The 26,001-nt window shown below is 44.5% G+C and overlaps 1 protein-coding gene across 1 annotated transcript in view; it reads left to right on the forward strand.

Annotated features, from left to right (window-relative positions):
* Positions 1-3,756: 3,756 nt before the first annotated feature.
* CTH (cystathionine gamma-lyase) overlaps positions 3,757-26,001 on the forward strand; it is a gene marked incomplete at both ends in the record, with an annotated part of 59,325 nt that continues 37,080 nt past the window's right edge. The window contains 11 exons of the mRNA XM_082003093.1: positions 3,757-4,026; positions 5,579-5,660; positions 6,116-6,211; positions 9,050-9,159; positions 9,826-9,957; positions 12,092-12,149; positions 12,937-13,014; positions 14,221-14,373; positions 14,587-14,708; positions 16,553-16,605; positions 17,818-17,956. Of these exons, the coding sequence (XP_081859219.1) occupies positions 3,757-4,026; positions 5,579-5,660; positions 6,116-6,211; positions 9,050-9,159; positions 9,826-9,957; positions 12,092-12,149; positions 12,937-13,014; positions 14,221-14,373; positions 14,587-14,708; positions 16,553-16,605; positions 17,818-17,956 (1,293 nt within the window). The remainder of the gene's footprint in view (positions 4,027-5,578; positions 5,661-6,115; positions 6,212-9,049; positions 9,160-9,825; positions 9,958-12,091; positions 12,150-12,936; positions 13,015-14,220; positions 14,374-14,586; positions 14,709-16,552; positions 16,606-17,817; positions 17,957-26,001) is intronic.

A 26,001-nucleotide genomic window follows, 5' to 3' on the forward strand; every position in this document is an offset into this window, starting at 1 on the left:
GGCATTTCTAGGGAGACAGCTGCTGCTTGCACTGGCAGTAAGGGCCCGCCGTTGCCTCACGGGTACAGGGAGAGGCAATACCTTGTGGGCCAGGCAGCCCGCCTTTCTTCCCTTGAGGTGACTGCATTTCGCTGAGGGCTGTGCCTTCCTATAGACCTTGCATCCCATCTCCTTGGACTATTGCTGCTCCTGCAGCACCGGCTCTGGCTGCTGCGAAGCGCTCTCGGCTACGCAGGCTGATGGCAGCCTGCTGAAGCAGAGGAGCACCGTCTCTGGTGCTGCATGTTGTGAGGGAAGGACACAGATTCTCAGTCCATTGCAAAAATCCGCAGGGATGCATCCTACGGGTTGCTGTCAGATTCGTTTGTGATGTGGCAGGAGGGATCCAGGAGCATCTTGTTTTGAGGTGTAGTTACACAACTGTATAGATGACAGCTTATGTTCTGTACATTGCTGCATGCCAGAGGTGTAAACAAACCACACAACAACGCAATAAATGAGATGGGCCGATTCCCCTTGTTTGCTGAGAGAACAGAAGCACCAGGTTACTGCCCGGGTCACAAAAGGTCACAGGTTTATCAACGCGATCGCAAATCTCCTCCGCGCTCCTTACGTACATCCTCTTCTGAGCCAAGGAAAACAAATAGGCTGCTAATGCTGTTCTGAACAAAACGTCGCCCAGTCTCTTCACTATTCATCCATTTCTCTTGTTCGTGTGGCTGTTCCGTTCACCGAGGTAAAGGGAAATAGAAGGAAACGACCCAGCGTGATACAGGACTGTGAAACAAGAAGTTATCTGGGGAATGGTGGGACCTGTACAAATCGTTTTCCTCAAAAGCACATGCAGGAAAAAGGAAAGACAAGACAGTTGTCCTGTCCTGATGTCGGTCCTTGTAGATGCATTATCATCCTATAAAGTAACTGCGCTAGGTTCAGAGCTTCCAGATTTCCCTGCAGGAGCTCCTTCTTTAGTGCTAGTTCTGCAAGTATCTACTTACAATAGTGGAATGAATCATTTAAAGAATGATGATGTGTCAAATTCCAGGTAAACTGGATTTTTTACTAATGCTTCCAGGGGAAACAACCTACAAGTTGTCAGGATGATTAAATCTGCTGTGATAAAAGAGCTACCTTTCTGGGTGACCTCTTTCCTTACCCAGTTTGCATAACTTCCTCTTATACTACTGGCTAAGAAGAATTCCAGGCAGAGATGGGAACTATGAAATACAATTTCTGTGCCTGCTATCTTGAGTGACAACACAGCTGCTTCCCACACAACTATTTGCAATTCTAATATGGAATTTTAAATAATTCCACAAAGTCACCTTTGCTCTATACTCCATTGGTCTTTCCAACCAGACTTTTCTGGCCCTTGTTTTTACAGAAGATTAAAACCCATTTACAAACAGAATTTGAGAGGTTGACACTGTTACCAACTCTGATGTCTCTTGTCCATTCTCCAGTGCTGCACTTTGTCCCGGTGCCGTGCTGGAAAGATGTGCAGTGCATAGCTAGTCTTGTGGAGGAGATGTACTAGCTCACGTTTTAGCTGATGTTGGAAGCTTCACGTTGCATGTTTAATTACTGGAGGCCAGCTAAGAGAAGGCAGAAGCATGAAGTCACTGTTTACCAGCTTATTGTGGAGTCCCTTATTCAATCCAGAAATACAATGAATGCATTACTAATGGGAACTGCTCTGTGAAAACTAAGGTTTGTAGAAAATCCAGATGTCCTCCTGTGTTAGGACTGTACTGTGTAATTATTACACACCTAAAAAATTCTTGAGAATGTTTGAAATTTTTTTACCATCTACAATAGAACTTTGTCTTGTTTATATTCTCCATCTTCTGAAATTGCTTAAATTGCTCTCTTCCAAGCACTAGGCAATTTAGATAAAAGTAGCAGGATCAGATGTTGTGGCAATGTGGAACTGCATTTTCTACAGTTTCTGGGCTGCGAGTCTACAGAAACTTCACAATTCCTCAAGTAGGAAATAAAAATGGAGGAGTAATTTCTCATAGGTGTATTCCTCCAGGAAGGATGCCGACTTTTTTAGTATATAAATGAATAGGTCAAAAAATAGAGAGGAATAAAAGACTAAATTTGTAGAAAACCCAAAGGTAGGCAGTAAATGAAAATTATATACTGTAAGTGTGCATCTGCATTTATTCTAGCTGCAAGTCTAACAGTAACATTTAAACTTATGAAGAGTACCCAACAGAATACTGAAAGCACCCAAATATAGAGAAATGCTCTTCGGTTGCCTTTTTCCTTACTTCCACAATGCAAAACAAAAATAAATGAGGTCCTGGAGGACAGCAAATGGAATTTGCCCACTCTGGAGAAATTAACTTCTGCTTCTCCTGGGCATTCAGTGACTGGCTTGAGAGATGCTAGACAGCAATACATTTTTCTAAGTGACAGAGAACATTTAAGGAAATGAAATTTAACAGGAAAAAGTAGGTAAGAAATTTTAAGACATTGTAGCTTCCATTCAAGTGGAAGTATTAATTCTCTTTTCAGATGCTGCTGCCCCGAAGCACTTCAGAGTTTTTTGCATCTCCTTATTACAAAGAAACCAACATAATCTATTTACTCAGGTTTCTCAGACTAATCCATGGGACTAGCATCTGCACAGTTTCTTTTCGTACTTACTCAGTGAAGTGCTTCAGCAGCCCATTCTGGGGATATTAAGGTGAGGATGTGTCCACGAAAGGAGCAATAGCACCAACAACCTGTGTACTTGCTTACTGACAGGATGACCTCCTACAGAAATAGCCACAAAAGACTATCATGGGCTACACAGACAACCATAACATGAAACTGGAGGTAGAAGAAGAAATTTTGTACAAGGAATAATTCCGTCTTCTCCTTTGTCTCAGCATGACTGTCAAATTATTATAAAAAGAAAGCAACCCTTTATGATACTGCCTGAGATTTGCTGGCTACCTGAGACTTTGTGACTTGGTGTCCTGGCAGTATGGCGGGCTCAAAGCAAAGCTTTGCCTGTGGGATTTACGTAGGCATTTCCCACAGGCCTACAGAAAACAGATTCGTCACCAGAGGATTAAATTCCTCCATCCTAAATTTCAGCTTTCTACTGAGGCTGAAAAACGGACTTGACAATAATCAATGTATTTCTTCCACTTAGATCCAGTTGTGCTCTAAATTTTCCCACAAGTGATATGAAAATTATTAAAAGTTCAGCCGGAACCGCAAGAGGAGAAGCTGTAAACGTCTCCAACCAGAAGCATCTCGTTTGAGGTTGTGTGACCTCGCAGGGCCCACCTGCGTGTGTGGGGCTGATGGCCTCGGGCGCAGGGAGAGGAGCAAGCCGTTCCCCGGGGACCGCTCGGTGGGGTCACCGGACCCCCAGTCACCTGCAGCCAGGTACGGCGCCCGCCCCTCGCCGGCTCCCCTTAGGGGCCGAACGGCTTCCCGCCTTCGGCGTTCCTCTTGCAGCCACGGCCAGGGGCTCGCGGGCTGCCAGGCAGCCGCTCCTCTTCTGGCAGGAACGGCCGCTCTCCGGGCCCCAGCCGCGCTGTCTCACCGCCCGGCCTTGCCCGCGGCCCGTTCCAGCGCTGCCGTTACCTCTTGCAGGCGCGGGGGCGCAGGAGAGTCCTCGCCCGCGCCGTCGTGCGCGGCTGCCGGGGTCCGGCGGCGCCCCCCGGCGGGCAGGCGGTGCCGCCGCGGCACCGCCGCTCCCCGCCCTGCGGCGCGGGCGCTGCCGGGCCCCGCCCCGCCCCGCCCCAGCCAATGGGCGGTGGCGGCAAGGCCCCGCCCGCGCCGGGCCCCTCGGGGCGGGGCGGCGGCAGCGGCGGTGTGCGAGGTGCCGGCGGCGGCGGCGGTAGTCGGATCGCGGCCATGGAGCGCGGCGGGGAGTGGGGCTTCTTGCCGCCGTTTGCGCACTTCGCCACGCAGGCCATCCACGCCGGGCAGGAGCCGGAGCAGTGGCGCTCGGCCGCCGTGGTGCCGCCCATCTCCCTCTCCACCACCTTCAAGCAGTCGGCCCCCGGGCAGCACGCGGTGAGTGCGGCCGCCGGCGGAGCCCCGCGCCCGCCTTGTCCCCGTCGGCTCGACCCAACCGCGCGGGGGGCTGGGTGCGCGGCCGGGGGCCCGGCCCGGCCCGGCGGGCTGCCTTGGGCGCTGCTGGCCGGCCGGGGAGGGCCGGGGAGACGACGGGCCCTGGGAAGAGGGGGAGGGGGGCTGCCGGTTAGCAGCGCGTGGAAGTATTTTCCCTCGTGCTAGCGCCTGCGGAAAACAAAACAAAGCAAAACCCCAAGCATCTTTCTCCCGCTGGAAGAGCTGGAAGGCACGTGTCGGGCGGTTTTCGGTGTGGAGGCCGGAGGAAGGGGGCAGCCCGCGCCCCTCCGGCGCGGCAGCCTCGCAGCGTGCCCGGGGTCGGGCGCGGGAGTCCGGTAACCGCGCTCGGGGCCGGGCCTTGGCCGGGTGGCTGGCGTGCGGCCGGAGACCTTCTTGAAGACTGCGTGATAACAGCGCTTTGCTTTGCCGCTGGCCCCGGCAGAATACTTTTTCTCGTTTACACAGATTGTGTAAGAGGCTGCATTGGTTGTCCTTCCAGACCGAGTGACTATTTCATCAGTGGATGTATTGTAGAAAGTACTGGATGTGTTTGCGTTGAGCTGTCATGAAGTTTCTGATTGCTACTGTGTGTGTCTGAGGGAAATAACACAAAATTCACAACTCCTAAATCAGTATTTGTTCCAATCCCGAGGTCTGAACATCGCAGTGTGCTGGCTGGACAATAGGGATGTGCCTTGTGATCTTTGATTCCGCCCAAAATCCACACAGACTAAAATTGTGAATGCTTGTAAGTAGGTAGCTGTGTTGAAGAAGACCGCAGAAGAAGGAGTCGTGTGCTGCCGTATTCACGTACTGCTGATAGAGTGGCCACCTTCTTGCCAGAAGCTCCGTGAGAGGGGTCTGCCAGATTCCTGAATATGATGAAGTTGTCATTAAACAGAAATCCTGAAAGTACGCAAATACCAGGATGCTTAGCCAGGTTCTTTCTGTCACAAGTGCATCCATGCATGCATGAGTACTTTTTTTCTTGTTAAATTTTCTCAGTATTCACGTAAAAGCTGTTGCACTGAAGTGTGGAACTTGGCCTGATTGCATGCCAGGGAAACGTTTGAGCTTTCAAGAACTTTTGATGGGTACAGATTGGCACTGGCTAGTGCCCTATAGCATCTTTCAAGCAGAGCGTCATGGAGATGGGACGTATTCTGGCTGATAACGTAAGAATGAGTGGACTGTGTCAGCCCAAGGCCTTTTCTCCAACAGTGACCAGAGACGGAAAAAGTAAGAGAGCGTGGCTAGCAGTACAATACTTCCCCCAGTGCACCCTTAGAAACCATTTTCAGGTTGGGGATGCCCAGTCGGATGTTGTGTACAGCAGCTTGACGTAGCCAGAAAACCAGCCTGCTGTTCTTGGAGGAGGTGGATGCGCAACCTCAGTGTTGAGTGTGAGGACTTTTTAGGGAACCTAGGACTATTATTGTACAAATTTTTCCTGGTGCTCTCTCAAGTTATATTTTTTCTCTTGCTTTCACAATAGGGTTATGAATACAGCCGGAGTGGAAACCCTAGCCGGAATTGCCTGGAGAAGGCTGTGGCAGCACTAGATGGAGCTAAATACTGTAAGCAATTAAGAGGTTCCTCAAGCAAGATGTCAGCCTGTCTGTCTCCTGACAGTGTCTTCAGTAGGCATAACTTGGGGAGCAAGGGCACTGAGGTGTCAGCAGCAGTTGTATCACAGCAAGGCTTTTACAGCCGCTGATACTGGTTATGGGCAAGAGCTGCTTTGTGCTGTGAAAAGAGTCCAACACTTACCGTTCAGGAAAGGCCAGCTCAGTCGTTGGACTTTCTGTAGTGATTTTGCCTCCTCTCGCTGCAGTTGGTGCCTAAGCTAAACTGAATCCATCCTTGTGCAGCAGCTCTGATGGCAGTGGGGGGCGGGAGGGTGAGATAGCATAAGTGAGAGTGACAGAACAGGTTCCTTTTAAAAGCAAAGTGAGGAAAGTGAAGGCAAGTCTGACAAGGTTGTATCACATTAAAATACAGTCTGTCTGACACTTACTCTTTTATGTTTTAGGTTTAGCTTATGCTTCTGGCTTAGCTGCTACTTTGAATATTACTCACCTGTTAAAGGCAGGGGATAAGATTATCTGCATGGATGATGTCTATGGAGGTATGTAAAGCACAAGTGTGTTTTTGATCTTCGTTGTGCAAATGACTAAATGTACCTAATTGTGATTCTCATGAACTTTATGAATTTCCCACGCTGGGCCTTACTTTTCTCTAAAGCCTTTTCACTTCATGAGAACACAGAACACTCCTATCTGATTTTGGTGTTAGAAATTCAAACACTGAAAGATTCTGTGGCACAATGTGGCGGTTTAAAAAATGCAGCTAACTAGTAATATATGCTTGAATGAGGGGAAAATAGCAACATCCTAGCCATGCACAGATTTGTTTGCAGAGCAGGACCTCTTGCAGTCCAGCATAACACAGTTTTCCAGCTACTGGGTATTTCTACTGTTCCTTTCCTTGGTTTGACCATTTACCAACCAGCATTTTGTCTGGACCATTTCAGACAGCTGTTCTGTCATCTTCCCTGAAAACATAACTTGCACTATTAGGTTTTGATCTTGCATGGGTTTTTTTTAATCTATTCTTCCAAGAAACTCCCCAGTAACAGAGTGCATCCACCTCGCTGAAGTCCTTCAAAAGGTTGATGCCACCCTAAGGTCCCTAGTAGTAGTCTGCCAGGATGCCCTGTGATAATCGGTGTCCTTGGTGCCCGACTCTTCTGTTTCACTGATCAGCAAAGCTTGTTGTCTCCCTCTGTCTGCTTCAAGGCCTTGGCACAAAGAGAGCAAATCTGCTTTGTTTTCAAAGGAAGATTAGAGGAGGCCAGCAACAGGTAGCATTTTCCCAAGAAACAACTGGAAAACCTTTTAGCAAGAGTAATCGCCTATCCCATCGCTAAGAGTGATTACTGTTTACCAGTCAGTTCTCTATGCTTGTGCACATCAAATATAAATACACATATTTGCTTTTAATGTCTTAGTTCTGTCATGCCATATAGCTCTTCAAACTACATCTGGAGTCAAGCTGAGTGAAGACAGCAGCAATCTCCACTGACAGTCTGCTCCTTTAATTCACGGCCCTCCCACCACAGAAATCGGTAAATCAAAGTCCTTTGGCCAAAGCATATTATCAGTTCCTCACTTCAGAAAAGGCCTATAGGTAGATTTTGCAAACAAAACCAGTTCACCTGCTCATTAAAACCTCAGCCTGTGGTGGCTTCCGCAGAGATGAATGTCATTGTTTCTTCCCTGATTTTTTTTCATACTTTTGTTGTAAAGAGACCAGCTTTTCCACAGACAGCCTTATTCAGCAGAGTTCACACGCCATGAGATGGTACAGCTGCAGATCTGCCACTGGCCGCGGTGGCCAGTACGTGTTCAGCCCCTTCATTCCTCCCTCGGATATTAGGGTCTCCTTGTCCCCTAAGTCCCTACTTGCTTTTCTCCTAGGCTGTGCTCTTCTGGCTGTTCCTAGTTGTCGTTCCTCCTCACGTACTTGCGCGCTGCACCCTGGTCCTTTGTCAGCCACTTCCTTGCTGTTGCCTGTGCCGACTCCTTTTTGCCATGCGGGGTTTACCCCGCCACCACGCTTGCCTTTGTGCAGCCTTTCATGCTTAAGCCCTGTAATAGCAACCTTTGAGTCACCGTGTACTGGCATGTGTCCCTGCTCCCTCCAGCGTACGCTAGCTTTAGCGTGTTTTTGGTAAAAAGCCTGGTTGGATAGGAAAGCAGTACTGCGCTTGCTAACTCAAATGAGTCCACAGTATTCAAAGTTGTCAGAAAAACAGTAAAAGAAAACAAAAAGCTCTCAGGCAATGCTGGAAGGCATATTGCCTGGGATGTGTTTGAGACGCTGAGTTTTGGGAGGTGTGAGAAGGAGCTGGAGGTAGTTGACATCTCTGAATTCTGAGCCATTGCTGTTACTTCTTAAAAGGGCTACTTTCAGTGTAACCTCTCATTTCCATCTAAGTTTTTTTGTAGTGTGCTGTTATTAAAAATACGTAAGACTACTATAAAACAACTTTTCTGTGGTTTGTATTTGTAGAGTTGACAGCCTATGTTGAACATTTCCCCCTCTTACAGCACAAGAGAGAATATAATATATAGGTTATTGTAGAAAAAAAGTGTTTCCTTTAAAAAAAAATCATTTAGATGTAGCGTTCACCACACAGAATCATACGCTGCGTGTACTATGACTTCATGGCTATATGGCAAAATGCTGTTCTGCGTAAGTGAGTAAATGTTGAATAACCTTGGCAGAAAGACCTAATAAATTAATTTTTAATCCAGACAGTGTTGCCAGATGATCAGTATGTTGCACATCTAGTGATCACCTGCTTGCTTCTGGTTTCTTCTTTTAACCTTTCAAACAAAAGGCTTCAAAGACAGAAAAGAAGGAAGTAATCACTTTTTTATGTTCTTTATTACATATATATTTAATGGAATGATAATAAACACAATAGCTGGAGTCTTCCTCTGGATTCTTCTTCTCCTAGATTCTCAATTAAGCTTATTAAACAGAAAAAATAGTTTGAAAATATGTGGTGAAAAAAAGTTATTAGAAGTGGGGTGGTACCACTAGTTTGTGCATGGCAAAGGACTGGAGGAAAAGTTAGAAGCAGGCAAAATAAAAGGGATCTAGTTAATTTTCTGGATTTAAAAAAACCCAAACAGTTATTAATTGAAAGTACTTTATAAATCACTCTGATTCCTTATTTGCATTATTACTTTTACATGATGTTTAAAACTACAGCAATCTTTAAACTTTTTAGAACTATAAAAACACTAATGTGCCATTTATGGTATACAGCATAAAACTGTACCCTCCTGACTTTCTGTGGATGCATACAGGAGATTGGAGATCAGTGAAGGAATCTTAAGGAAGTTGTTTCATTTTGTGTCTCTGATTTTTTTTGTTTTGTTTGGGGTTTTTTTAGGCACAAACAGATATTTCAGGAAAGTAGCCATGAAAATGGGTTTGAATGTAGTTTTTGTTGACTGCACAAAAAAGGAATGCCTGGAAACTGCAATTACACCAGAGACCAAGGTAGGGGAGAGGGAAATGCTGAACTTACTTGATTAATGTCATTAAATAGTGTTATTCTTGCTCTTGATATATTGTGTGTGTGTGTCAGGCAGAGGGGGCTGCAGGGGTAGCCTCTCTGGGGGGAGGTCGGGGCACGGTAGGCTCCAACACATCCCCATGGCAGTCCACTTGGTGACATTTGTGCTGCCTCGCTGAAAAGATTTTTAAAAAGGAAAAAAACACCAGAGAGAGAGAGGAGGAGGAGAGAAAAGGTAAGAAACAGCAGAGGGAACACCAAGGTCGGAGGAGGAGGAAGTGCTCCGTGGGACTGGAACAGATAATCTCCAGCTCTAATGGCAGATAATTCAGCTGGAAAAGGCTTACAAACTTTGGGTATAAAGGCTTTCCTCTGGCTGTGTCAGACCTTCTTCAGATGTGATATTTGCGCTTAGGTTTTCAAAAGCTTTGATGTTCTTCCCATATATCCGTTGTTTTTGTGGAGAATATTGCCTCTCCCAAGAACCTTGCCTTTCTTCAGCAGGGACGCTTTCTTATTTCCACTCTGCAAACCTGCATGGGAAGCTGATGCTCAACGACTTAACGTTTAAAACCACTTATGACTTACACATGTATCATCACCAGCATTGTAAAATCTCTAAAATACTGTTTTGTGTTGAATTCCTGCAGCTCGTTTGGATTGAAACACCCACAAACCCCACACTGAAGGTCATTGACATTCAGGCCTGTGCAGATGTAGTACATAAGCATAAAGATGTTCTTCTAGTGGTAGACAACACTTTTATGTCTGCATATTTCCAGGTAAGCACTTTGGTTACAATTACCCTATTATTTCAGTCTATTTGAAGATATATTTTTAAAATGGAAGCACCACCAAGGAACTGTAGTTTTGATCTATGCATTGTAAAATTACCTGTTCTGTTTCTAAATACAACCCATGTACTGCTGCTGTTTATATTATTAAAGATGGTATGCGGGCTATTTTATAGCTGGCCATATACCAGTATGATACCAGCAAAACCAATATAGCTCAGCAGTCAAGTAAACATGGTGAATCAAGACAGTCAGGTAACTGGGAGTCAGTATTGGGAGAACGGTTTCTCTGTCATTCAAAAATCATGTTTTTTAGTTCTCACTGATGGAAATCATAACAGGCCTGTTAGAAAGTGTCCTATTCTCTAACTTTGGCCTTTTTATACCAATTCTTTTGTATATGCTGTTTATGATCTGTTCTGAACCACTTGGTATTGTAAAAAAGGTAGTGGAAGAAAAAGTTAAAGCAAGCAAACTTTGTTAAATCTTTCCTTGAGACATTCAAGTTACCTTTTTCTTCAATATTTTGGTGAATGTCTGGCTTAGAAGTTTGTAATTTTGATCTTGAACAACTGGCATAACTCTTCTGCTTTTGTAACTAGAATACATGAAGTGAAGACAATTTCTTAAGTTCTAAAAAGGCTTCAGAATAACAAACTTTGGAGTCTTGTTCATCTTAATGTGGGCTAGAAATATTCATCTATATTTCCCAGAAGACCAAGCTAATCCCTTGTATTTTAGGTCTGAAGTAAAACTTTTTTATGAGGGCAAAAGGCAAGGCATCTTTGTTTTTGTTAAGGGGACTGACATCTTTATAAATTAAGAGAGCTTTACAGAAAGTGTTAATGCTTAGCTAAGGCAGCACTTGAGTTTGTCTTGTACATACCAAAAGCTTGGTGATTTTTCCCCCCTGCAACGTATATTACTTCAGAATCACAGAACCATTAAGGTTGGAAAGGACCTTCAAGGTCATCAAGTCCAACTGTTAACCCAACACCACCATGCCCACTAAACCATGTCCCGAACCGCCACATCGTGGCGTTTTTTGACGTGTGTGAAAGAAGAAAAGTGAGCATCTGGATATATGGGCTAGTTAATGTATCTTTTATTGGCCTGGTGCTAAGAGAAAGTCAGTTATAATGATTAATTCTAGTAAGCATAATAGGTAATGTCTTTAAACCCCTCCAGGCTGCTGCTGATACACTGTACTAAGAAGATCACAATTTTAGAGTGATTTACATAGCAATCCTGAATGTAAAAGACACAGGTGGTTATGCTACCGTTCTCCTGGCTGCACACTGGGAATGCACATTATCCATGTTCCTTGAATAGACATCCGTGATTAATCTGACAGCAGCAGTCTTTTATTCTAAATCTCTTTGCTTTGTTACCTTTTAACATGTGGATACTTTTCAGTCTTTATAAAATGTTTATATTGTGTGCAAAGTCCTTTACTTAGTGACTGAATTAAAAAAAATATTGTTCATTACTTCTTGCCCATCAGTTTGCCTCACCTTAAAAAGGCTTCGGGGAAGAAAGCTGGGAGGTTAGGGAAGAGAGACCTGGCAAACAAAACCCTTTGCGCTTTTTTCAGGTTTTCAGTTGTTCCTTCAGTGCAGCGTCACCAATACTGATCTCTAGAAAATAATGCCATTTTTTTGCTTTGCAAACTGTGTTGAGGTCTTAATTTTCTAAGGAAGTATACTTTAGAGTAAATAACCGTTACTTATCCCTGCCTCAGCTAAGCAATATAACTATTTTTTTCACAAATATGAACAGGCTGTATGTTAGATGTATTCAATCACTCCTTTCCTTGAAGCCAGTGGGAATTAGACCAGTGCTTTTAAATCACATTTTATTGTGGGTTCTTTTTATTGTGCTTATCTTGAATTCAGAGTGCTTTTTTGTACTGTTGGTTTTGTCACATATTCTATCTACCTTCATTCTCAGGCTTTCATGTTTAAGGTGTTAAGTTTTGTGTTAAGTTTTTGTGTTGTTTTTTTTTTTCATTTCTCCACCTGTTGTTACTTTCTATGTTGGATCACAGTCTTCCTGGATAGCTTGAAATGAACCAGAGTGCACACAAGCTTTAACCATACCTATTATTTTCATTTCATTTCAGCGTCCTTTATCTCTGGGGGCTGATATTTGTATGTATTCTGCAACCAAATACATGAATGGTAAGTATGTGAGTTCAACACAACTCAGGCTGGCTACTGAAAAGCCATTCTGGCTGCGGGCAGTTCGCAAAAGCCAATGTGCCTGCCAGTAATTCTTAGATGGACTATTAGAGGAGATGGACCCTTGGATAGACCATTAGTCTTCGTAGCTCCTAAACTATCCCCTGTAGAAGCAATATTGACCTGACTTCAGGTAATAGACACAGACTTAATAGGCTTATAGCTATGTTGGCTTTAATTTGACTACAGCAAAGCAGCTGGCTTTGGTAGAAGGTAGCTGCTGAAAGTTATATAAAGGTTCAAAGGAGGTTTTGTAGGGCTATGTTAGAGCCTATCTAAAAGCACATTCATTGTGTTGTTTCCCAAACAGGCCAGACTCGGAGCTAACATGACTGTAGCTGTGTTGTAACCACGTGTCCCTGGTGGGGCGGGTAGAAGTGGAAGTTTTCTGGCTGGCGTTGGCTCTCGCTAGGACAGCAGCCTGGTGCTGCTCTGCAGGACACACCTGATTGCTGTACAATGTCCTGCTTTCTGGCAGCTAGCGGCGGTGCATGCGTGCAGCACACGGCAGAGCACGCTGCTGACCAGAGCTTCAGAAACAGCTGAAATCTGCCTTACGGTTCATGTGCTGCACAGGAAGGACAACTTTAGCAGTGAGAAGGAACCCAGTGTCTCACAAAAACGGGACTGTGTCAGCACCAAGACTGAGAAAACGGGGGGGTTGTGGCAGAACCCTGGAGCAGATGGAGTGGCTGATTCTGTTCTTGTCTTCTCCTTGCATTTTTAGGGCATAGTGATGTTGTGATGGGACTTGTTTCAGTAAACTGTGATGATCTCTACGAAAGGCTCAAATTCTTACAAAACTGTAAGTAGTCAATGTTGGAAATACCTTGAAATGAATCGTGTTCAAATATACCAGCTCGTAATGGGAAGCAGGTTGCATGCACACAACTATGAAATCTATCTAAAGATATAGCTCTGGCATTTAAATGTGCAGAAGTGTAAATGACTGGAGGGAAAGCGGTAACACAGATGTAAGAAACCTGATTTCTGTTCCCTGCCTTTCACCAGTACCTAGCGTTGCCTCATGCAGGCGTGATAGCTTTCGGTATGCCTCTGTGGCTTCTCTCGCTCAAATAAAGTTAATGACACTGGTCTCCACTTCCTAACTGTTTCTCAAAAAATGCTGAGAGCAGCGTGGGTTGTTCAACAGTTGTTCACCAGGGGCTGGAGAGTGGGGCGAATTGTCTGGTGGCAGGTGCTTGAGCGCAGGCAGGACTGTAACTCCCCTCTGCCCCCGCTTTCCCCTGAGGAGCGTGTGCCCCGCTGCTCCCGAGGGAGCACTGAGCCGTGGAACCCCTCTCGATTGCGCTTCCCGGAGCCACGCGCTGGCGTGGCACGGAGAGCTCTGCCGGCGCTCTGTGCGTCGCACGCAGAGGCGGGAGCTGTGGCACGTCCTGAAAGCCCCCAATGCAGAGCGGCTGCGGTCTGTCTCCCACGCGCAGCACCTGCAGTTACAGGAGGCATGACTGCTTACGAAGCCGCTCGATAGGTCGTAGCTAAGACCATGGCAGAAGGAGCACCATCATTTCCTATATTCACTTGACGTCGTATATGAAGAGGCATACAAACATTTAAATTATGCCTTTATTTAATTTCATCTAACTCGTGTCAAGTACATCTGGGGTTTTTTTAAACTCGTTCACACATCAGAGGATATGCCTAATGCAGAATTTTCTTATATAGGTTGATTTTAACAATTTTACTGCCTTTCAGTTGTAATTAATAAATTTCTGTACAGCTTTCTGTGTGCCCTCTGTCTACAACAAAGAGAGTAAAGGTATATTATGTCTAATAAATTTAATCTTTGAGTCTTCAGCTTCTTAATTCAGCTCATTAATTGGCTTCTCATGTGTGTGAGATGAGGAAGACTGATTGCATGAGATGTCTTTCTACTTGTCTTGTTCTAACTTTAGAAATTTTGGAAATCAGGACTGCATTTAGTTTTACTAAAAAAAACACCAACCCAAACCCCTTTGTTTTATGTGGAATTTTGTTTCAATTTCTGTAGCTCTTGGAGCTGTTCCATCTCCCTTTGACTGCTACCTGTGCAATCGTGGTTTGAAGACACTACAAATCCGGATGAAACAGCATTTCAGCAACGCATTGACTGTTGCTCGATTTCTTGAGTCAGATTCCCGGGTGGAGAAAGTAATTTTCCCAGGTAGGTTGGCAAGACTTCAGGGCGGGTAACGTCTTGGAATGAGGCTGGATTTGGGGACTGTAATACTACGTGCTGTTTGTGCACCCTTCGTGTTTGGTGACTCTGGCTTGGGTGGCCACCTTGGCAATGGGCTGTTTCTACATAGCTGAGGGTGAGCTGCTTCACCCTTTGAAGTGATGGTAATTAACTTAAAACAACTTCTACGAATTTCAGGCTTGCCTTCACACCCTCAGCATGAGTTGATCAAGCGGCAGTGTACTGGCTGTCCTGGGATGATAACCTTTTACATTAAAGGAAATCTCGAACATGCTACTACCTTTCTCAAGAGTTTAAAGGTAAATGACAGTAAATACACACTACCTTAGAGGGACTTGAGCCTGTCCTCCTGAGGGCGATAATGCAAGGAAGTGTTTTTGCTTGGGGCGGGGAGAGTCTGTCTCTGTACTTGCAAAGCTCCTAAAGTCTTTTGGGTGTAACCATCTCTAAGTAATAGATTATTTGTAAATGGGAGGCTAATGAGAGGGAAGAAGAAGATGCCTGAGCTCATTTGAAGTATTTGTTTACACAGTAGGGTGTAGTATATCCAGGTTAGCCCAGGCATTGCTCCTAATAAAGGGCTTACATACCTGCCTTTTTGCAAAAATACCTGTAGTAGTTGAAAGCAGAGAAGCTGTGGCTGGTGTAATACTGTTGTAATATCTCAAAGTACTCATCAGGAGAAAAACCCATTGAGAAATGACCTCAATCATGAAGCAAAGAGGGAGTCCCTCAGTTTGGAGAATAGTTGTTTGTTTATTTTACTGAAACCATAGCCTTTTTCTTTTGTCTTTGCAATGTATTAATTCTGCCTGTGCTCTTTAATGTGTTCTCTAGTCTTGATCTCTGGTTAATTTGCATCCTGCTCTTGTGTTTTTGCTGTTTTGCTCTTGGAAGAATAAATCAGTAATAATTGACAAAGGTAAATTAGAACTTCCTTCTCCCGATCTTTCTTACTTGCCAGCTAATGTCATCAACTGAAAATGAATTTACTAAAAATATGATTTTCCCACAAAATATCCTTTACATGAGAGAGAGCATTTAATCCTGGCACAGGAGATCTACCAGCTTTGACAAAAAGCAAAAGGGAGTATGTTCCAGAAGTAGTCCCTTATGAGTATATTCACTTCAGCCCTTTGAGTTGGATACCCATCAGTTTGTCACCAGGTCGGTACAAAAGTAAAGCCATTTCCTTAAACCACGCTGAGAAGAGGATTCTCTGGTTGATAAGTTCAGTTGCTTGGTGTGGGGGTTTTTTAAAGGAAAAAAGTCAATATGAGCAAATGGGGCTGCAGAGCAATGTTGAAGGTAGTAAATGAATTCACAGCTGACAAATTGTGAATCAGTGTTTGAGTGCAGCTGGATCGCTAGAGAATCTTTTTGTCATCCAGGAATATATGCCCATAATTCAAAGATCAGTGCTAAAAACCCCCTTAATGTACAGCAAGCATTTCACAAACACTAGTCCTGTTAGGCACTGAGAAATTTAGGCTGATTTTCTAACTGTTAAACTAACCATCAGACCCAAACAGTGAGTGAAAAAATCTGTTCAGCCTTATGGGAAGAATCTTAAATGTTTGGGTTTTTTCCCCATCAAGTCTGCTATTTGTCAGCCTGAAAAGCATAGATGTTGAACGTGAACATTGATGAGTGATACCGAAAGAAGAATATGTAAGGATAGGATAGAATCACTTCAACCTTCACTGAAATTTTTGAGATCTGACTCTTATTTTGTTCGGGCAGGCTGCTCTATCCTGCCTCTGCACAGAATGAAAACTCTGGTCGTGCCCAGGCAGAACCTGCTCCCTTGTGTTGTGCATTTTCCCTTCTGCTCTTCCTCCATCGCTGCCCATGCATTGCATTATATAGGATCTACTCCTGACTTATTTTGGTTTTGCATTAGTGTCTCTTTAGAGCCTTTTTAGGGCAAGTCTACTGTAAATCGTAATAGCTTTTACCTGCTGAATGTACACTTTTTCCCCCCTAATTACAGTGAATACCTTTCATAATATAAAAGTTATTGTAGACAAACTGAGGAACAAAAAACCCCACTGCTAAACCATTCCTTTTTCACTACCTGTCTCTTTCTAAGCATTCATAAACTTACACTTTTTATGTTAACTTTGTTTAATTTTTCCTCTAGGTTTTTGCACTGGCTGAGAGTCTGGGAGGATATGAAAGCCTAGCGGAGCATCCGTAAGTCGTGCTTCATCTTAAAAGTCTAAAAAAGCTGCAGAGTAACAAAAAAGTTTCTGCTCTATTTTGCTGGGAGTTCTAAAATTTTCTAGTACACAAAGCTAAGATGTTTTGCATGTAATTGAGATTCAAGGGTAGTGTGTTGTACAGAACAAAAACCAGTGGCTACTCCAGAAGTGAGTGTGGCTTCTCTGAATATAAGAACGCAGTGAGGAAAGAATTTCCACGCTTCCTTGTTTTAATTGTGAGACTCAGCTGCAATTTGTTGCTATGATAACAAATCCAAGAAATCAGCACATGTTCGAATAAGTAGCATTGAGCAGATTTGGCCACACTGTTGAGGAAAGAGGTCTGCCATTCTGCCTGCTTACACAAGAGGGCATGTTCAGTATGCTACACCGAACTTCATCTGTCTCCATGTCAGGTAAATTCTGTGGGGATTTTAGTAATACTAGGTGCCCCTCTCTAGGTTGAAAGGCTAAAAATAATATTTTTATGCAATTAGATTATTTTACTTAAATCCAATTTGCTTTTCAAAACGATACTTGAAAAGTTATGGCTAAACTTACATGCTAAATCATTTCAGTTGCTCATTTTAGAATAACAGCAGATCCTAAAATACTCAAGCAGCTGAAAGGTAATTGCTAACTGGCAGATTTCAGTGACTGAGCGTATGGGGGAAATAGCTTCTCACCTATATCCTCCATAGCTGGAGAGAACAAACTCTTCAATGTAAGTGGTACAGTTTGACAAGTGATCTGAGAAAACAAGTTATAAAATCTCCAGATTTTTTTTTTTTAACTGGAGATTGTATACTATAGCTGTTTCTCCACATGCTTAAAGTAGAGCTTTTAGATACTATTTTTCAGAAGGAAAAAAAAAAAAATATCTGGAAGGAAGAATAGGATTTTTTTTTTCCCCTCCTTTTTAATTTCCAGATTAAGTATCCACTTTTTATTCATAATTTGTAGCTTCGAAATACTGTATTGAAACACTGGGAGATACAAGTCACTGACTTCTCTGCAGTTTGCCTAATTTACAGTAACTGATGTTAGGATCTCTTTCTGTCTTGTGGGTTAACCAGCAGGTGGTACACAAAAGGTATAAAGTCTTTATGGAATTTGAGGGGATGCTGGCAGGAAGCTAACTTAATTTGGTCTTTACTGATAAAAGTAAGCAGTTCTTAGAAAAAAGGCTATTTTTTTCCTCCAGGGCCATCATGACTCACTCTTCGGTGCCTAAAGAAGATAGAGAAGCTCTTGGAATCAGTGATACATTAGTTCGCCTGTCAGTTGGTTTGGAAGATGAAGAAGATTTACTGGAAGACCTAGACCAAGCTCTGAAAGCTGCGGTAAGTGGGTTGTTACCTTAGTGCTGTCAGTCTGAAAATAACTGCCCCTCTAGTCTTCTGCCTTGCTCACTAAGCTGTCTGCTGGTAATTATTCCCTCGCTTAATTTCTAAACTACTCACAAGCGTACCTTGCAGAGTGTGTGTACGGTTTTAAAGCTTTCGTTGTTAGGTTTCTCTTTGCAGCAAGGTTTACAGTCCTTGCCTGTCACGATTTGAATTGATGCGGATTCACACACAGCAGGCGGGGTGTCCCTGACACCCAAGTGATGGGGATAGCTGCTGAAGTCAGGCTGAGGGGAGACTCTCATATAGGCATCAGAGTGCTTTGTGTGTGCTTCAGATTTGTCATGTCATAGTTTTGGAGAGGGTTGAAACATAGTAAGGGCTTCAAGAAAAGAGCTTCTATGCCAGACAGTAGGTCCAATATTTGAGTAACGCCATTTCCTTTATAAGCACTAGTTCTACTCCCCTACCCGAGGTTCTATATTTCAGACAACAGACGAAAATTGTTCTTTACACATGGTAATTATGTTGTGCCATATTGTGTCTTTTCTTCTCAAGGCAGGTTTGCTAACACGTGTGAGGTGTATGTGTTTGTGTAGGAATATACACACATACATATGTGCAGGGGAGAGGCTGCTTAAATGTGCATTGTCTTCTGGTCCTGCACAGCTTTGTGCTGTGCTTTGGATCAGCTAATGCTGTGACTGAAAGAATGATGAGCTTTTTTGCAAGCTTTTTTTTTTTTAATAACTTTTTTTTTTCTTTAAGTGGAAAGAATTAGTCATAGCTGAAAAATATGAAGTGTGGGCACATGATTTTGAACTGGTACCTCAGTCTGATGGATCCCCTTTGGAAGCTGCAGACTTGCAGTTTGATGTACCAGTATTTCATTGCAGAATATGCTCTGATGTCGTACTGTACTTTGTATCTGTCACGCTGTGACTTATCAAGGGCGTTGCTGATGTCTTTGGTTTCTGCAACTGCAGATAACCTGTTAGGTGAGTTTCCCAGATGATCCTAGGAAGCGGATCGTGTCCTGTGAAAGGCCCTTTCTTTTTCCCAGAAGAGGTCCCTGACCTTCAGGTATGCAGAATTCCTCTTGATGTGAAGTCTTATGGCAGCTTTAGATCTGAATGTGCGAGCAAGGCATGTGAACCAGATGCCTTAAGCCTACGCCGGCACTCTGCCTCAACCTCTAATTTTGTCTGTTCTCCAGAGTTTCAATGGAAGACTTGAATCCTTCCAACTTTCATAAGCATAATTATGTGTTGGGGAGAGGAAGGAGAATTTCCTCCCGATCCTGGTGGGCAACAAACAGAGCCCAGAGGTGTGGGATGGCTGCAAGCAAAGCACCAGCCAGTCCTTTCAAATGCTGTTGGAGATTTCGGGATATCCATTGCTCAAAGATGCGCACTAGATCTTTGGTTCTTGTTGCAAGCTTAGTTTTTGTTCTCAGGGGCTGCCAACTACTGTCACACAATCCCACCCATAAAATTTGTTATTCTGTCTTTACAACTTTAGGTTCTGTTCCCAAGTATCTTGTTTGCCTGACGTAGAACTTCACTCTGGAAGGTCAAAAACTTTGACTTAAAAAATCTAAATGTACTCCTAGTCTGTTTGTATCCACTTGATCACATGTTACTCCCACACAGGCAAATGTAGGTATTAGGCATGTTGCTACCAGGCAGTGAAAACATTTCATCCGGGCAGCATGCTCTCTGCCATGCCATGGGGTGGGCAGGGAGGTCAAAGAGGAGGCAAACCAAGGACTGCAGCAAGGCACATACTTAAGAGGGGCTTCCAGCAAGTATTGAAGAACGTTTCATAAATAACCCTACTAAAAAAGCATGAGTTTCCTTCTTCCTTTCGCCCAGCTTGTGCTTTCATCCTGCAGGAGCACCATAACTCTCATTGGTTTGTCCGTTTGTTTTCTTTGAGTGGGAATTCTGCAGATTTGGTGACTCCTCAGTAGTCCTTGCAATGCCGAGGACAGAGTTCACAGTCTTTGGTGGACCTTGAGTCAGCTTCAACTCAGTGGCTGAGGTAGAACTACATTCAGCACTACCTTGTTCTCTTCTGCCACCTCTGCGTCCCTGCAGGCACCTGCATCACAAAAAAGAATTAAAAAATAAAGATGTTTTGTAACACAGAGTTTTGTCTGTGTGAGAGAACATGGTGGTATTGGTGGGCAAAGTATAAATTTGAGTCCTGCAGCAATTGTAGCAGAGGTATAGTAGCTTGATGTACCGTGTGGACAGGAATTTTTTTGTCGCTCTATTTTTCTTTCTCTTTTGTTTGATGATAGGGAAAATTAGCCACAGTAACTGCATGTGTTTCTATATGCCAGCACAGAGCATGAAGATAATCTAATCCTAAAATGTATCTGGTTTATGAAGAGAAAAAAGGTGCATGGTTAATATAGGTGCATAGCATAATTATCTCTCATTTTTCCTTCTCGTTGCAGTTTGCAGACCGTAAGGCTTGACGTTTAAAACCGGAGCTTGGAATTGAATGTTGAAATGCCTAAAGAAGATGACACGGAAAGCCAAATGGCTAATGATTTTTCCTTTGATTTGCCTTTGAGAATTGAAGTCTGTTCAATCCAACGCTGGATTCCCGGGGAGTTCTCACTTTGTGCTGTTACGTTTATTCTGCTGATGTCTGGCTGTACGTGGACTGTGCACTGTGGCACACAGCCTGTGCTGTCTTGTGGGTCTGTTTCTGTTGTATTGTAATCCTTTGGCTTTGGAATTCATGGAGTCAGTAAGTTGTGTTTGAGAGCAGCCCTGATGCACACTCAGGAATATTATCCCCGTTCTCTCTGTGGAGATTAGCGTTTCTCATTTGTCATGCTAGTGCTGCAAGGGTGTTAGGTCAAAAGGGTTGGTTTCTGTTACTGCTCTTCGGGTTGCACAGTTAATTTTTCTCATCTCTTCTAATCCAACAGTCCAACTTAAAAACGGTTGATTTAACTTAGATTTTAATTGCTTTTAATTAGGTTGGAAATGTGGTTAAATGCTTTTTTCATCTGTTGATATTTTATGGAGTATTGAAAATGAAGCGAAATCCAGTACCTGCTAAAAAATAGTAACTTTCTGAAGAGGATTCTTTCCCTTTTTAAAAAAAAATCATGTAATGTTAATTGTGGTAATGATTTGGTTTATGTTTGGAATGGGAATCATTTTAATTAAAATATGCTTTGAATTTCCCTGATGCCTTACTTGTTTTGACATTTGCGTATACTACTTGCATTCAAAATCAGGTGATATAATGACCCTGGATTTGTTTAAATTTTCCTGTAGGAAGATGGTTTTTTTACTTTTGTCAAGAAAAAAAGATACAAATTCTAACGTACAACAACTTACGCAAATTGCAATATGCAGGCAAGGAATATTCAGGCACCTCAGGGCGCTTGGGGGGTGTGGTGGGGGCTGCCTGAAGCGCCCCGCAAGGTGCCATCTCTGAGCAGACCTCAGCCCTCCCGCCAGCGTCCCCACAGCTCGTCTAAATATCTGTGCTGACGAACCGCCAAAGAGGTGCAAGTACTACAGGTAATTTGTTTCAAGACTGACTGCACAGATCTTGGTAAAGACATTTAGCTTTCCCAAACTAAATGAAAATTCGACTTTCTGGGGTGTCTTTTTGTTTTCTTTCTTTCTCAGATTGAGAGCTGACACGAAATGCAAGTTTGGTGACTTTCACTCACCAGCTGACTAAAAGCTGCCTTAGATTATGGTACGGAACCGCCGATCACGTGTGCAAGTGAGAAGAGGGGGTTGGAGCTGAGACGAGGGGGCTGGAGCTGGCTGCTGGTTGCCGTGAGCCCCGGTGGTCCCCGAGCAGGGATAACTGTCGTCTGCTCTTGCTGTAGGAGAGTCGAGCCCTCGGGGTGCTGCACGGCCGGAGCAGGGGCTGAGTGCGAGATGGAAACGAGTGTATTTGATCTAGCCCTCAGAGTGGTTATTCTGAGTCAGTCTTGGTGAGCCTGCCGCGCGGGTAAGTGAAACATCGCAGGCAGCTTTTTATTAACTTCTACAGGATAAATATTGTTCCTGTACAGTCTGGATCTGTTTTCAACTCCAAGCATAAGCAGCACATCAGGGTTAATTTCTGTGGAAAGACTTCAGCAAGTAAGTTTTTGCATATGTAACTATGACCACTGCTTTAAAAACTTTGACAAGCTCCAGATTAACTGCAGGTCAGAAGTGGCGGGGCTGTGCTTGGCGCAGCAGCAGTAGCGGTGCGGGCACACTGAGCCGGCGGCACCGTGCATGGGTCTGCTTACCCGGAGAGGGGAACCAGCACGGAGGGTGCCTGTGTGCCTCAGCTTACAGATAGCTGCAGAGCCCTGCCTGCCTTGCATGGCCCAGCACAGCGTCTGAGCTCAGGCAGAGCTTTAAATGGGCAGAGACTTCCCTGTGTGGTAATTAAAGTTAAGACTCTGCTCTCTACAGCATTTCGGTGTGAAGTACTGAGTACAAAGATAATCCTGTCAACTTGTCTAGGCACTGTGCCTTCTGAGCAGCAAACAATTCTGTATAGCGACACGCAAACAGAATAGTCTTGATTATCTAGAATGATTAAATCCTGGGAAAACAGAGATGAAGGTATGTATATCGAACAAACACCTCATTTGCTTATCTGCATTGCCAAGTATATCATAAAAGCACATGCAAGATGAGTAAGATGCTCATGGGGATGTAGGCTGGTAGGTGGTGTAAAAATGAGGAGCTCTTGTTATTTTTTGAAAAGCTGGTTGTATTGTGTGAGCTAGTAACTCCCTGCTCTAGTGAAAACCATCTTCTCTTCCGTGTTAACCTCTCCTAAATTTTCATGTTTGTGGTTACAACATTTTTGGACTAAATATCTGATTTAACTTCTATGTTCCCAGTCCAGATAGTTTTGTATTGTCTTCACTAGCACGGATGTAATGAGTGATGAATATGGGCAGTTTTAGACAGGATGAACTGAGCAGAAAGATGTGTCTGCACCTGCGAGGAGTTGAGGAGGAGCTGCGAATGCCCCAGGGACCGTACGCAGCCTTAGGTGGTCGTGACAGGCTGGAAAGCCCCCGCTCCCCGCTTGCGTGGAGTGAAGCGATAGAAGGTGAGCAGCTTGCATTTTTCCCCTTCCCAGGAGATCGGAAACCAGAAGTAATTTTTCCATTATTCTTTATTCATCGGAATATCCTTGATCAACGTTTCCAAATTAGATCACAAATGTCAAAATAAGATTTCACTGCAATGTTGAATACAGGAGCTGCCACACTGAAGTAATGCCTGCGTTTGGTTCGTGGCTGGGCGGAGAGGGGAGAGCCGAGCCCGGAGGGGCTGAACCGCAGGTCAGGGCGGTGGCAGGGACAAGCAGTTGACACAAAGGAGTCCTGAGGCAGGAATTGGCCGCGGTGAGGGGCTGGGTCCTGCTGTCCTGTATGATCTGTGGCCTCAGTGTGGCTCATTTTGGCTGACTGGGGGCCAAGTTGGCCCCTTCCAGCCTTCCCCAGCTCGGGAAGCATTTCTCTTCTTGCGATCAAGTCAACAAGCTTTAAGTGTTGCTACATAAAACAGCTTTACAGTCAGGGTACCCTCCCTTCTGCTGAGGCTTTCCCAGGTCTAGCACACCAACGTGAGCGCTCCATTCACCATGGCCGCTGCCTTTGCGTGGGCCACTCGTGAGGGTGATCCTCTGGAGATCTGCTGTTGTGCTGGCCCAGTCGGCCCTGCCGAGCCGCCATCCTCCCCAGGCCAGGCAGGACACTCTCTGCAGCTCTGGTGGGGCAGGAAGGCTGCTGGGTGTTGTGTGCAACATTTTTGGGTTTGGTTTAGTTTTTCTTGTTCCTCCAAAATGTGGGTTACCAGGCCAGCAGCTCATAAAAGCCCATCCACAGGAGGTCTCTCAGATACATACTTTTTCCTGAGAGAAAAGAAAGCTTCTGGAAGAAGCTACCCTTTCAAATGCAGACTACTCAATGCTTCTTTCGTCATTAACTTACATGTCCTCTTCTGCTGCTCTATGCTTTCATTTGTGCTATGTAAATAGCTTCTTTCTCTGTCATACAAACAAATAATGCTGTTTGCAACCAAGGAGGGAATTAGTAGCAGGTGAATGCTTATTTTTTAAATTATGTTGAGACCAAGCTGTTCTTTAACTTACAGGAGATCTGGGGAAAAAAATCCCATTTTACTACTTAGCGATCTTAATTACAGCTTGTCATTGTCATAATTCTAGGTACTTATTTCCCCCCTTTCCAAGGTGACCACTGGAGTGAGGTCTGTCGGACCTCACTCAGTGTGGTGACCGCAGGAAAATGACTGCTAAAGGGATCTGTAGGATAATTCTGCAAGTTGTAAAATAATAATTTCTGCAAGTTGTTTTTCTGTACGTTGTACATACTTACGGATGTAAGTGTGCCGCCACTACGTTGTGCGATGAGCGCCAGGTCCAGGTGTGGGTACGGTTGGTCTTTGGCTGCTTGTGAAGGGGCACAAGTGTCTGGTTTCTATCAAAAGAATATCTACCATGAAATGAATAGCTCGTGTGTTTCCTAGTTCTTCGGCTGCTGCCTTCTGCACACATGAATTTCCTTTATACCATTTATTTGGGGAAAGGACAGACAAAACTGCCAGCAGCTAAATTCTCAATGAATTGCTCAATGATTTTTTTTTTTTTTTAACACATGCAATATTGGCCTGAAGTTGGCTCTACGGTTGTCCTCCCTGCGGCCGGGGTCTGGCTCTGCATTGGACCTGCCAGGAACAGGTATCCTCATGGGGAGGGGTTGAAGTGGATGGTAGGAGAATGCAACATGCTGATTATACATCTGAAGAGAGGATAATCCTTTGAGATCTTCTCTAAATATCTGTTCTTTCCTGGAGTCATCCCATCTGCCCCGTCTCACAGGCTGACTCCAGACCCATCATATATTTCATGTATCGCATTCTTTCTGAAGTTAAAAGGGTGTGTTTCATCCTTTGATTAGATTTTGCAGATGTGGATTCAGCTTGCGTTCCACTTCAAGGGGAATTTCCTTTTTATGTTGAGGCCCAGAACACACTTGTATTGAATAAAGATTACATTTGTTCCCTGGGGAATGATTGTATAGTGCTAGGCCTAGAACTAAGGCCAATTAAACCGTGTCTGTTCTGAGAAACCGCAGCCTGCGAGGTGGCTGCGGGGCTGCGCCCACCTTCCCCCTTTGCCGTGGCACTGCCGGGGGCACAGCGCTTTCCTGGGCTTGGCTGTAAGAGAGAGTGGCCTGTGCTGAAATAAAATGCCACCTATGATTTGGTCTAGAACGCCGTTCTAAGCTGTACACAACAATGATCCCCATCTGGCTGTTTTCTGACTTTTTTACCGTCATGGAGGAGAGGAGGTGCTGCTCTTCCCGTACCGACCGACTGCCTCGCGCCCGAGACTGGCTGCGCAACCCGCCCCTGCAGCCAGGAGAGGTATTTGGGGAAGGGAATGTGTGGGTACCTCCATCCGAAATCGCCTGGGGAGGACACCAGGAGCAGCCAGGGTACGCCATGGGAGCTGCTGAGCAGCGTGGGGCCGGGCGAGCGGTGCCAGCCTCCATGGGAGGTTTGGGGACCTTTGCTCCCCGTCCCCGCAGCGCTGCGCGGAGGAGATGCAGCGCCTGGCTCCTGGCCATCAGCGTTAGAAATGGCAGCAAGCATGGGAGTCGGCACCTCCTGCGCTCCCTCCCAGCCTCAAATTCCCTTAGCTTGAGGTTTTTTTTGTGTTTATCATCTTCAATCACGGTTGCAACCATTTGATGAAGAGCTTTTTTATTTTCCAGCCATAGCACAGCCAAGAGCTGCACCACATTAGTCAGAATAGTTCTTAGAAACTTCCAGCTTTTACTTACAGGAAAGTTGCTGCAATTGAAATCCGCTATTTGTCATAATTATATAAACTTGTATATATAGAAAATGTCAAGTGATACCGTGCATATTTTCCATTTTAGTGGAAGCACTCCCCCGTTTTGCAGATGTGCAGACTGGCCCTTGCTGCCACCACTGACGGTGGACACAGAAATAGGA

The sequence above is a fragment of the Phaethon aethereus genome, assembly GCF_964289735.1.
Source record: "Phaethon aethereus genome assembly, chromosome: 8".
Lineage (NCBI taxonomy): Eukaryota > Metazoa > Chordata > Aves > Phaethontiformes > Phaethontidae > Phaethon > Phaethon aethereus.